The sequence below is a fragment of the Bos taurus genome, chromosome 2 (genome assembly GCF_002263795.3).
Source record: "Bos taurus isolate L1 Dominette 01449 registration number 42190680 breed Hereford chromosome 2, ARS-UCD2.0, whole genome shotgun sequence".
NCBI classification, from domain to species: domain Eukaryota; kingdom Metazoa; phylum Chordata; class Mammalia; order Artiodactyla; family Bovidae; genus Bos; species Bos taurus.
Genome location: NC_037329.1, coordinates 18117825 through 18131229, shown reverse-complemented (window position 1 = coordinate 18131229; position 13405 = coordinate 18117825). Strand labels below are relative to the sequence as shown.

The 13405-nt window shown below is 39.1% G+C and overlaps 2 protein-coding genes across 3 annotated transcripts in view; both read right to left on the bottom strand.

Moving 5' to 3' along the window:
• Positions 1–13405, bottom strand: part of TTN (titin) — a 275571-nt gene that overhangs the window by 205557 nt on the left and 56609 nt on the right. For both annotated transcript variants that reach the window (XM_059880142.1, XM_024979885.2), the window contains exon 46: positions 479–3229. In XM_059880142.1, coding sequence (XP_059736125.1) covers positions 479–3229 — 2751 coding nt within the window. The remainder of the gene's footprint in view (positions 1–478; positions 3230–13405) is intronic.
• LOC112442545 (titin-like) lies at positions 6684–12504 on the bottom strand. The gene has a single exon (XM_024979897.2). The coding sequence runs from the start codon at positions 10592–10594 to the stop codon at positions 6956–6958; it is 3639 nt and encodes a 1212-aa protein (XP_024835665.1). The 5' UTR covers positions 10595–12504; the 3' UTR covers positions 6684–6955.

Below are 13405 nucleotides of genomic sequence, written 5' to 3'. Positions count from 1 at the left end.
CAGAATAACGTGAAAGAAACATGATGTACTAAATAAAGTGATGTAGTGAAACAATAGCAAAAAAAAAAAAAAAAAAAGACATCGAAATGAGAAACACAGACAATTAATCATGGTTATTTTGAATTTAAGAATGAGACTGACGATTTCAGGGTAACTAGGTGTTCACTGACAGCTTTTGATTACATATCATTAAAGTATTTTCATATAGAAATAGACTGAAAACATTTATCAGTTTTATGAAATATATGAAAATACATTAATTTTTTAAAATAAATAGCAGGATAACTATAACGTACCACCCAGCAAGGCAGTAAGGAAAAAGGAGAAGAGTTACTAACCATGATTATGTCTGTGATTTCATTTTTACTCTAAATAAATTCTGGCAATGGCAGGTAAGTGAAAACTCAGTGATGAAACCTAAATCACTACAACCCAGTGAATGTTAGAGCTTGATCCACTGAATCCTTAAAATTCCAACCTCTTTTGACTACAGTGAGTTTTGCTGACGTTGTTGCTTTTCCATTGTCATTCAAGGCCTCACACGTGTATTCCCCTTGATGCTCTTCTCTATTTACTTTGTCGATGACTAGCGTGTATGTATTTTGATCCTGTAAACACTTGAACTTTTCATCTGAAGGGACCAGTTTACTCTCAAAATACCAATTCACCTCTTTGGCGTTTGTTATGCATGACGTGAGGCTTATGATGTCACCTTCCTCGGCAATTGTGTCCACCAAGGGCGTCTGTACATCAGGACCATCTTCTCCGAGCTTCCTGTCTTCCTCATCCTCAGCTTCCTGTATCTCTACTGTACCAACCTCCTCAGTACCACCTTCAGAGACTTTCTCTTTTTCCTCTGATGGTTTTGGTAGCTCATCCTGTTTTTCATCAGAAACAGCAGCAGAAGCAGTTGTGGTACCCACAGCTTTGACCTGACTCTCCACCTTAAAATAACTGATCTCTTCCTTCGAGACAAGGTACTTAGATTCAGCTTCTGGTTCAGTGATTGCTTCAAGCTTCTGTGAACTGGAAAAAGAAACATCTTCCTGCAAGACTACTGTGGCTCCTTTCTCAATTCCAGGCTCCTCAGCTGTTAAAATGTTCATTTCCTCACATATAGAGCACAACGCCTCCTTCAGTTCAGTTTTCAAGTCAGCCATTTGAGGATCAATGCCTTTAATAGTGACGGTTACTTCTTCTGTCAGAGATTTCACTGAGGTAATCAGATAGGTGCACATAATGCAGTTGGGCTCTTGGGTAAAGTCTATGGCCTTGACCTCCACCTGTTCAATGTTTCTTAACCATTCAGAGAAAAGACTCAATTGCTCGCTGGCCACTGCTGCTTGCAAAGCACTGCGGATCTGAGTTTTCAGGTTTAATCGCTGCTCTTCTGGAATACCAGGAAGCAAACTTTCCTTAGAAAGAAAATCACTTCCCTGCACCTCCTGCACACCATTTACTGCCATAGGCTCCTTTTTATACTCAGTGGTTTGGTTCAGGGGCAATGCCAAGGTGTCAGAATGCTCTTCCTTGAGCAGTACCTGCTTTTCTTCACATGCTAATGGAAACCTTAAGGACTGGCCTTCCTCAATCCTGGCTGCAAAATCTTGCCCTGCACTATCCAGTTGATCCACACTTTCCATCAAAATTTCACTTTCTGTGCACGTGTGTTCTGAAGAGACTCTGGAGACTGTGACGTCAGGACCCTGTAAACTTTGTGCGTGTCCCTCAGCTAAGTTCTGATTCAGGAAGAGAGCATTTTGCGACTCTTGCTTTTGAGAAGTCTCTCTTTGCCCTCTGTCCACTGCAGACACTGTCTTGTCTTTTGATAAAAGTACTTCCTCAGCCACAGAGGTCGGATATGAATGGGCTGGTGTTTCTTTTATTAATGGCTGTGGATAACTCTCTTCAGGTTCAGCTAATAAAGTTTGCAGAGACTCAACTGTTGACAAACTAATTTCCTCTATGGACATGAAACTTGGAAAGATTTTTTCCGTATCTGATAGAACTACCTGTGACTCAGGCTCTTGACACATCAGAGTATCTTCTCTGGGGAGGGTGTCCTGGGACTGGGCAATCTGCAGCTGTAAACTGGGAGGTAGTTCCTTGATAGGCTGGACATGAATAGTACCACTGATGGAAAGAAGTTCTCTGGTGCTTTCAGGAGTGGGCATATCGTGTTCCAGTATGACTGTGGATTGCAGTTGCTCAGCTTTTAAAGTAACTTGACTACTTAGTTCATTGGTTTTAACCACATGCTCATAAGAAAACTGTTGTTTTTCTTCTGCAATTAAAGAAGCTTTCAAAATGGCATCTTTTACGAAAGTTACAACTTCCTGCTCTGAGTCAAACGTCTCAACTGCAGGGTCCTTTACCGATGTGTGTGGAAAACCTTCTGGAGCCTCTGGTGTGGGCGCAGCTTTGCAGGTGGCATCAGTCATGTCTGTGTCTTCCAGAAGCACAAAGAGCTCTGCTGCACAGGTGGACCCACCCCACACATTCTCTGCTTTACAGACATAGAGACCGCCATCTTCTTTCTGAGGATCGTTGACGATGAATGTCCCAGAACCATCAGGATTGTGAATGATAGTGTAATACACATTGGTACAAAGTTGCTTATTTTCTTTGAACCACAGAACAGTAGGTGCAGGCTCTCCGAGTACCACGTATTCAAAGATGGCAGGGAGTCCCTGCACACAATGCACTGGTTTTAGCTCCTTAAGGAAGTAAGGAGGACAAGGACCTTGGAGCTTTTCCAGAGACTTCTCTGCCGATTCTGGCTCTTCATGGCCCTCGGCTTCAGAATTTATTTTCAGATACGCACTACACATTGCCTGCCCGTATTCATTACTGGCGATACATGTATATTCTCCCTCATCCTCCAGTTTGGTGAACAGAATGATTAAGCTGTGATCATTACCGTCAAACACAAATTTGTAGTCAGCCGAAGGGGTTAACATTGCTCCATTAAAGAACCACTGTATCTGGGGTGTGGGAATGCCGGTGACAGTAACAAACAGCTTCGCCACATCCCCTATGCTTATTTCAGCATTTGACACTTCTTTGATGAAAACTGGGGCATTGCCCTCCTTTTTGGAATCAAATTTAGGTGAATAAACTGAAGGTTCAGACAAAGGTTCAAGTGTTTCATTTCTATTAAATAACTGAAGGTCACAGCTAGAGGTTTGAGGTCCTTCTTCTTTGGCAGACAGAAGAGAAATAGAAAACTCTGTATGGGAAAAAATGATTATTATTTTACTATCAATTTTACTTAAACGAAGAAGTCAAAGAATTACACACCAATTGACAGTCGTCTTCTGCTTTATTCCTGAAATTGTTAATTATCATGAGATTTATCAAAAAGCACATTTCTAAAATTTTAACCTTAGCTTATTATATCATATGATTATAAATACTGTACTGACGCAACTTTCAATCCATTTCATTAGTGTTAGAGTTTATAAATTTTAAAGATGTTCTTATGAGTTTTCCTTTGTGATAGTCTCAATTCTAAAGTTTGCAAAACTGCTGGCTAAATATTTATAATAAAAGAATTCTGGATCCAAATATTTTTCTTTAACTAAAAATTCCAATAAATATTAAGTAACTAATATCATTTAATATTACTTAAATATTAAATAAAATATTTAAGGACTATTTAAATAAATGACTAAAAAGATCCATAATTATTTCTTACATTTAGAATTTTCTTGAGTTTAAGAATGATCATTGTCAAATTGAAGACTGTTTATTTCCAAAATAAAACATCTATGTTTTAGTTACTGCTTATAAACTGAAGCCATTATTAAAAATAAGTGGCTACAGAAAATGGTTGATCTGAATTTGTAAGAGAACCACTGTTTTCAGTTACTAGAAATGCAGGGCTTCTTTTGCCTGTGTGAATTGCCACATCACTTTAGCAAAGCTTTTATAATGAGGCTTATGCTAAGAAAATGGGAGAATCAGAAATGAGAGAAAACTCCAGCATTAAAAATTTGATTATATTTTATTGCACAAGAAATACCTATACAGTCTTACTGAACAGAAAAACAAGCAATGAATAACAGATATTCTTTAAAGTTTCATGAACAGAATGAAAGAAATGTAAATAACAAGAGATTAGCTTTTCATTAAATTTGTTAGGTGTGTAGAACAGCTCTGTTAATAATAGTTTTATTTCTTTACCTAAAAGTAGTTTGACTATTGTATTAGTTCACTCCACTTGCATTACAGGGAACAGTCTTATGTCTTAATACAAATGTATAAGCAGTAAAGAGCAAGACTTCAGTGTCTGTTGGCTATAAATATATTGATAAAACTTATCTATAAATACTCAATTATTTATCATTTCAATCAGTAAGTTGTAAAAACATTGATTAATTTCACAATGACCACTTAACTTCACATTTAATCTCTAATGTTATCACTCATGTCAGCTTTCCCTTCATTTATACTCCCAAAGTATCTGTAAATGGAGTGAAGGTCAATATAGTGAAAATCCCCTACTCACTAACATGTTGAAATATTTTCAGTGTTTTCCCTTTCTTCTAAACGTGGTATAGTAACCATAAAAAGATACTATGTGAAATTCAAGAGTGCTGCAACATGAAAGGTGTAGTTAAAAATACATGCAGTAGTAACACCTAATAATTATGTCTAGATTCTACTATGTGTAGTACAATGAATTTTATATCTAGCAGAAGAGAAATTAATATCTCAGGCTTTTAAGTTATATGCCATTGAGCTGGAAAATAAAAAATTCCATTTAATTATCTGTAACAATAATTAAGCCAACTGTGGGCAAGGCTTATTTTTACTCAGTCATTGCTATTTTGAATATCCTCAAGTTCAATGCTCCTGAGACTAACAGAATTCTAATGAGCAAAATCAAATAAAACCCACCTTTTCATAAGCATAAAAGCATAGTTTTAAGCTCTTTCTGCCAATCTAAAAGGCAATAAAACTTTTCTTATTATTTTTTTTAAGAACAAGTTTGAATTACTGTGATGCTGTATAACATGTGGGTAAAGTGTGCTTTGTCATAACCTGAATTTGTAATTTATTTAAACATCCATTGTGTGACTAAAAGTAGAATAAATCCCCAAGTCTCTAAACTGTAGAATTACTTTAATTTCAGGGATTTATGATGTGATATATTAACACCATCTCTATAATTATGACCACAGATATTGTGTGCTCATTGGTTGAAACAGAAATGATAGGTCCACAACAGTGTATCTATATTGATAAGTTATGGGTGACTCTAAGCAAGCAAAGCCGATGCTCTTCTGCGGGGCAGTGAGGAGGGTGGGGTACAAGCCTGACTGCTCTGTCTAGATCCTACATATACTCCCCGGTTTCTTCTTTAATTTCAAAGGCTTTTAGGGAATTCCCACCGTGGGAATAAAAAATGTGACAAATGAAAGAAACATAATAAACTGAACTGGATATACGGATTCTTTTGAAAATTTAAATGACTAATGTTTTACAATTCAATTAAAATTAGTATACTTAATATGATCATGGTATGTAAACATTGCTCAACTCAGGGTGGAAAACAGCCATAAGCTAATAGTGAGTAATTTATAGAGCGGGAAGAAGAAAAGTTTCACAATCTAATTACTACATTCTATTATTCCTCTTGTCAACTGTGGCAAAGCTAAAATGCATTCTGAATTATATTAAGAGAAGTTACTACTGACTGGAAGGACATACAATCAGAGTTCAATGATTGCCTCTGAGGTCTTTTGGGCTAACCCTTTGTTTTTATACAGGAAAACTAAATTTCTTTGTATTTATTATATCTTATACGAGAGAAAATTTAGTTCACAGTGGCACCTAGGTACATTAAGGATTTTGTGAATTTACTATAATTTTGAAAAACCAAAAGAGTCACTTTAGAAACATATATGTTGACATATCTTAAATTTGAATGCTTATTAATTTCTAGTTTTAAAAATAAAATTCAGGAAAATGACAGGAAAGCTAATTATCTTACTATTTGTATATAATCTGAAATACAAATTACCATACTGGCTCAATATTAAAAGTATCCCACCTTCTTTTTCTAATTTTAAAGATTCTGAAATTGTGCTACAGCTTAAAATTTATATGTAAATGAGATACAGTAGTACTTTCCTCATCCCAGGCCAGTATCAAATTAAAGCTGCATTTTTATACTTAATGTTATCTCAAAAATTGAGAAAATGAAGCAGTTTCAAAAGTGGAAAGATATTTGCATATTCTACAAATGTCTAGGTGAACTCTAATCACCGAGAGAGTACCACTGGTCCCTTCAACACTAGCAAGAGTTAAAATGCTTAAGAGGAGGGATATTAATAAGGAAAATATTTTTTAAAGAGCTAAAAGTAAATATTAAGACTACAAGGTAAAACAAATTATAGAATTAGTTACCAACTGGGGCAAAGCTGGTTTCTATTGCTGTTTGGTTTATTCAAAGTCTGAGTAAATAAGCATGAATTTGGATGAAAAGGGGTTATTATTTCAAGAATGACCTCTACTCCGAGCAGAGAGATTTTACCTTACCATTTGTCTGTGTGGTCATCTCACATGGTCTTCCATTTCACAGTTTACATAGACAGTTTATCTGCTACAAGAGAATGCATGCTGCTGACATACTTTATGGAGGAGGAAGGGAGATAAAGCAGAAATGCCAACAAGTGGTAGCCAAGGAGATGTTTAATAGTGCTTGATGCTTCACGGCAGAATTGACACAGGTGATGATCCCGCAGTTTAGATAACAGAATATTTACATGTGTTACAAACAAGAGATTTCCACATACAGAAAGTGTTTTCCCAGGGTTTTTTTCAAAGCAGTGTGTTCAAATAGAGCAGATGTATTTGGAAACTTATCAGATCTACATGATTTGGAAAAAGTGAAAGCACTCATCAGTTCTCATCATCACGGAGGCACCAGCACACCGCATGGAGAACTTTAAATGAGGGTGAGCACAGCACGGGCCTCAGCCATGCCCGATCTGTTCGTAGCTACACACCTGTACTCACCTTCGTCCTCTTTCGCTAAGCTTGTTATGAACAGGTTGTGGAATCCTATGCCACTTTCCTCGGCACTGAACCTTGCTCCTTGCACTAACTTCCCATCTTTGTACCAGTAAACCATGGGTCTTGGAGAGCCACGGACTAAACACTGGAAATAAGCTGCTGTACCTAACGGTGCAGAACAGTCAGAAATACCTTTGATAAACCTGGGAGGCCCTTCTACCACCTGAAATTCAAAAAAGCTGTCTGCATATTTGCTCTTTAAGACTAACTCTTCCCTCACACTGCTTAACATCACTTTGCTTCTCTGTGACACCAGAGCTGACATTTCGGAGTCTCCCATGGTGAGGAATCCCCGACAGATCGCCTCCCCTACACTGTTCACAGCTCTGCACCTATATGTCGCGCTGTCAGAAAGACAAACGTTGCGAATCTTCAGGGTGTGACTTCCCTTCTCCTCACTAATCACATATTTAAGGTCATCTGGCTCAATACACGTGTATTCTTTATACCATTTTACTTCGGGAGTTGGGATGCCTATGACTGAACATTTGAACACAGCGTCTGCGTTTTCTGGAATCCTAAAATCACAAATAGGTGTTACAAAGCGAGGAGGCATTTCGAATACTTCTAAGTCGATTTTTAAATCTTTGTCCTCTGCCTCCCTTGAAGCCATACTCGGATCTGCTAAATTCAATGGGAGAACATCTAGGCTCACAACCATGCTTTTATGGTCAGGAGTAAATTCAGGAACTGTGACTATTTTCACTTGCTTCTCAAATTCTTTAACATCTTTTTCACTTAATTCAACTTCCAGGACAATTTCCTGAGGAGAAGGGGTCCTTGACGCAGAGTTTTCCAGATCAAACTCCATGACATGCTGGTGTGTTACTGGAGGCGGCAGTGCCACTGCTCTCTCTTGTTGGGGCACAATGTCCACTTGTGCAAAGCTCTTTGCTTCCCCTATGATGTTCACAGCATGGCACATGTACTCTCCCCCATCTCCATTTTGAATGCTAGCAATTTCCAAAGAGCACACGTTACCCACCCTTTCTATTTTGATTCTTTCATCTGGCTCCAGCAAAGATTTATTTCGATACCATTTCACGCCGGGAACTGGAAGGCCCTCAACTTCAACAATGAAGCCCAAGGTTGTATTTTCATATATCTTCCTTTTGGTCAGCGGTTCAATAAAAGATGGAGGCATCTCATTGTCTTTGGGTTCAACGGCTTCACTGGGTGTGCCAAAGGAATCAGAACGCCATAATTCATAGACTGAGCTTCTGTCTTCTGTAGGTGTGTGGAATTGTTCACTTGACAGACTGTCCTCGCTTCCTAGCTCTGATGGGTGCCTTTTAAAGTTTTCAGTGGGGTTTGGTCCTCCAGTAGGAATAGAGTATTGTTCAGCTGTTTTCCCTCCTAAAGGGGTGGAGTATCTCTCGAGGGTCTCTCCTGGGGGTGTGGAGTATCTCTCGAGGGTCTCTCCTGGGGGTGTGGAGTATCTCTCGAGGGTCTCTCCTGGGGGTGTGGAGTATCTCTCGAGGGTCTCTCCTGGGGGTGTGGAGTATCTCTCTAGGGTCTCTCCTGGGGGTGTGGAGTACCTCTCTAAGGCCTCCCCAGGAGGTGTGGAATATCTCTCTAGTGTCTCTCCTGGGGGTGTGGAATATCTTTCTGCTACCTCGCCTTCAGAAGGTGTTGAGTACCTGTCAGTAGTTTCCTCTAGAGCTGTGGTTCTTTCAGTAGTCTTATCCCCTAAATCTCTTGAGGATTTTTTAGTTGTATCTAAAGGAGGAAAATACAGATCAGGAGACTTTGGAGTTTCAAAATGTTCAACAGAGGATGGTGGGGTATAAAACTGATCTAGCTCAGAGATTTCTTCACTGCTGACACTTCCCACATCAATGGAAATATCAGATTCAGGAGAAAATGGGCGTCCCAGGGACTCCTGTTGTTGGCTGTAATACTCATACACAGTGTTGAAAGTTACTTCTTCCACCTCCATTGATGTGACTGAGTCAGTCTGAACACGTTCTGCCTTGTGCCTGGTGTCTTTAGTTTCAGGAACTTCATGCTTTCCAGCAGCAAGTAAGTACTGTGTCAGGGAAGTCTCAGATTCCGTCACCTCCGTTGTATGCGCCTCATCCAACTTAGGAGGGTTTTCAGAAAAACAAGTTTCTACCTTTTCTCTTTCAGTGGTGGAGAAAGAAGTTTCATCCTGTACTTGAATTTCTTCACCACATTTTTCTTTTTCAGGGGCATCCGTTTCTTCCCTCACTTGTCCATTTGGATGCTGCTGTTCCTCAGTCACCAGGAAGGGAAAGCGCTGACTGAAGGGCACTTTCCTGTGCAGTGCGTCTGCTTCCTGAACATCACCTGTGTGGTCTCCCAGAATTCCAGTGGTATAGGCCTCTGTGCCTCCATCTTGCTTTTGAAATGATGTCAACTCTGGTTCCAAGGTATGTTCTTCTTCCGTTTCACAAATCTTTAAAAGCTTTTCCTCACTTGCAGCTTTTTTCAAATGTGAGATGAAACTCCCATCTCCATTTTTCTCAGATGTATCAGTTTCTCCTGCATCAGCAGATGAGCTCTGAAGTAGGGTACATGATTCACTATAGATCTCTTCAGAAAAAGTTTTAAGAGAAATATCAGTATTTAAAATTTCTAAATTTTGTTCCTGCGTATGTTTTTCCAAATAAAAGGCATTTTCATCACTGCCACTTTTCTCCCTCAGAGTCCTATCTGAAAACTCCTTACTGGAAGAAATCTCTGGATTTGCAAGTATGTTACTTTGCACGCTTTGAGAGGTATCCTGTGTATCAGATTGTATGGTTTCAGGGCTAGGAACTCCCTCTTTATATGGTGTTGTCTGCTCTTGACTAGGATTTTGCCCTTGAAACTCCTTAGCTGGGTCTCCTAAATGAGAATATATTTGTTTCAGATCAAATACAAGGTTCTCAGCATCGGCTGCTTCAGAAGCAGGATGCTGGGTTTGAAAATAAGTTTCTTCTGGTTGATCACCATGTAATCTTACTTCTTGAAATTTTACATCTGCAGTTTCTATTTGAGCATGAAATTGCTTAAGGTCAAATGTAACAGGTGCTTCATATTCAGCCCTTTCAGAAGCTGCAGATTGATCTGTAAGAGCTATTTCCTTCTGTTGTCCCCTTTCTTGTAATTCAGACTCCTTATGAGTTTGAGAAGAAAGTAGCTTTAAACTCATTGCAGTATTAGACGAATCCTGTTCAGTGTTTGGAGACATTTCCTCTGCCTCATGCACATTTGTGTGTAGGTTACTTGGTCTTGATTTTCTTTGTCTTAATGGAAAGTCTTTGTCACCAAGCTTCTTTTGAGGAGGATTCACAAATGGTTTCTTGGTAGATCTTTTTTCTAGAACACCTTTTTCTACCTGTTGTAACTTTTCAAATGCGATGACTCTATGCCTCACCTTTTTTCCTGGGGTAGTATCTCTCTTCACCAAAGGGTTCTTCACATACAATGATAGATGATTCTTTTGTATTGTAACCATCAGAACGTCTCTCAGAGGGGATATTTGATAAATAGTCAGTCTGGGCATATTCTTGCACGTTTTCCCTCTCCGGTCCACTGAATTTTTCAAAATAATTTCTTACTTCTTTTCTATTTTTAACTTCACTGAAATCATCACCAAATGGATAAACAGTCCCCTCTGCTTGCTGTGGCTTTGATTTTTCATTTACGTGTTCCTCTTCCCCTTCATCTTGCCATTGTATGAGTTCAGCTCGGAGAGGCTGGTTGATTCTTAAGGATCTAGAAGTGCACTGCATAAATCTGGGCAGTTTTTCTCTAGAAGATGTACAAGAAACGTGGACTTTCTGCTCTATCTGTTCAACTGTCTCAGGGCTTTGAAAATACTCTCTTACAGAATATTCTTTTATATTGGATTGGGGAGTAAAAGAACCAGTTGGATAATCATAAAAATGTGCCCTTACAGATTCTCCCTGAATGTGTTGTTCTTTGGAATATCTGGCATAAATTCCACCCATATTTTCTAATTGACTATATTCCCTGTCAGTGACAGGTTCCACTGTTAGGTCTGAAACACTCTCAACCGTGCCTGAATTGTTTTCAGCGATGCATCTATAGTTCCCAGAATCTTGAGAATTGACATCATTAATATATAGCCTGTAGCAACAATTAATTTCTTCAAACTGAAACTTCCGGTTCTGCCTTAACAGGACTCCATTGTGGAACCACGTCACCGCTGGTTTAGGCTCACCAGACAGTAAACATTCAAGGACTATGGAATCCCCTTCTCTACACCTGGCATGTTGTGGCATTTCCTGCAACACTTCTGGTGGCTCGTTAGTAATGTCAGAAGAGAATACGAACTTGTGTTTTGGTGAGCGAGTCGCCTCATCCTGAGGCGTTGCCTTAGGTTCTGACTCCTCCAGTTGAAACAAGTCTCTTGACTCTCTATCCTGTTCTGGGGTAGGAGTAGCTGCCGTTATCTGAATTTCTACAGGAAAGGAAAGCAAATCTGTGTCTTCAGAGGGAGGAACTGGTGCATTAGTTTTTAACATATGGAGGTTTGTTTGGCCCTCTTGTCTTAGAGAAGGAGGGATGCCTTTTGCTTGGTCAAACACCAACATCAGTTCCTCTTCCTCATCAGTATAGTCTTGCAACACTGGGACCCTATATGCTTCCACATCATGCCTTTGTTTTGACTTCACTTTAAGTACACTCGTTGTTTTTACCGTTCCGTATTGGTTAAATAGCACACAGGTAATGAAACCTTCATTTTGAGGAAGAACAGAAGAAAAGGTTAATACTGAATAGTTTTCGAAGGTCTGAGTGATAAAGCCTTGATTATGTGGGATTGGTATATCATTGTTATACCATGTTACTATGGGTTGAGGGTATCCTTGAAAATGACACACAAATTCACAGCTGTCACCTTCATAAACTTCTTGAGATTCTATTTCTTGAAGAAACGAAGGTGGGCAATGTTGCAGACGTTTTTGGAAAGGATTTTCAAAATATCTTGTGGCTTTTTCTTCCTGTTCAGTTTCAAATTCATCACCTTTAACAGACATGGAGTGTTGTAACTCTCTCACATCATCTTTTCTTATTTCAGTATCTAATGCTTCACTTTCTTGGATATTTACAATTGAGCCAAAAGATTCACCAGTGTATGGTGTAGTAACTTGAGACTCCTTTTCAGGGGTCTCAAATATTTCCTCATTCTTACTTACATTCATGGTATCTTCAGATGACTCTACAGTTTTGGTTTGGGTCATAATGGCTTCAAGTTGTTCTCCTGCTTGGGTAGTCTCATTTACTACACTCTTACTGTATAAATGTTCTCTTGATAGACTTTCTCTCAGAAATGCCTCTTGGCTCATTCTCATTTCAGTCTGGAGAATTTCCTCATTGACAGCAGTTTGAAAGGTTGTGGGAGCTTCTCCAGATTCCACATTTTGATCCATTAAATTAGGAAGGACCTGCAGATCCTGGACAGTGCCCTCGGTTGGATTATCTACCTCTTCCCTATCGTCAGCTAGAGCAGGCATAGAACTGCTTTTTATTTCCTCTCTAGAGAACAGAACATCCTTATCACTATCTTCACTTCTCAGAGTTCTTGAACTTATTTCAGATGATGTGTCTAACAGAGATAATTTCTTTTTCTCCATCAACATTCTTCTAGCCTCCCGTAAACGGTGCAACTTCATCTTGGTCTCTTCGTCCAAGAAACTTTCGCCTACATTAAGCCATCCCCTTATGTCAGACTTACTTTCTAAATATTCTTCCTCATACATTAAATCTGTTTTCCTGCCAGGGCACACTGTCTTAAAGTGTATAGTTCGCATCATTCCCTGTTGTTCCACGTCTTGCTTCTTATTAAAGGGAGAACCAGTAAACCTCAGGTCAACCTTCAACCTCCCTTCTCTCCTTTCAGCTAAAGCTGCCACATTTCCATGCGTCTGTTCTACCCTTTTCAGAAATTCTAAATATTTCTCATCTTGCCCTTTTTGAATTACAAGCAATGATGCAGTTGATTCAGCAGAGCCTTCACTATTAATTGCTAATAATCTGTAACTTCCGGAATCTCGGTCTTGAACACTTTTAACCTCTAAGCTGGAAGAGTGATGATGTAAATCACTCTCTGTTTTTATGACCCGTCGAAGCCCTGTTGCGATAGGTCGATTGTTTTGAAACCAAGTCATTTTGGGAGTTGGACAGGCAATTAATTTACATGTAAAAACAACAGGTTCACCCTCAAAAACGTATTTAAATGTAAGTTTTTGGGTAAAAGAAGGCTTGAAATATTCTGGCCAGGAGCTTGTTGATGATATTCTACTCGCGTATCTTTTAGCAGCCATGGAGCTGTGGTCTCTGTCTTCAGAAT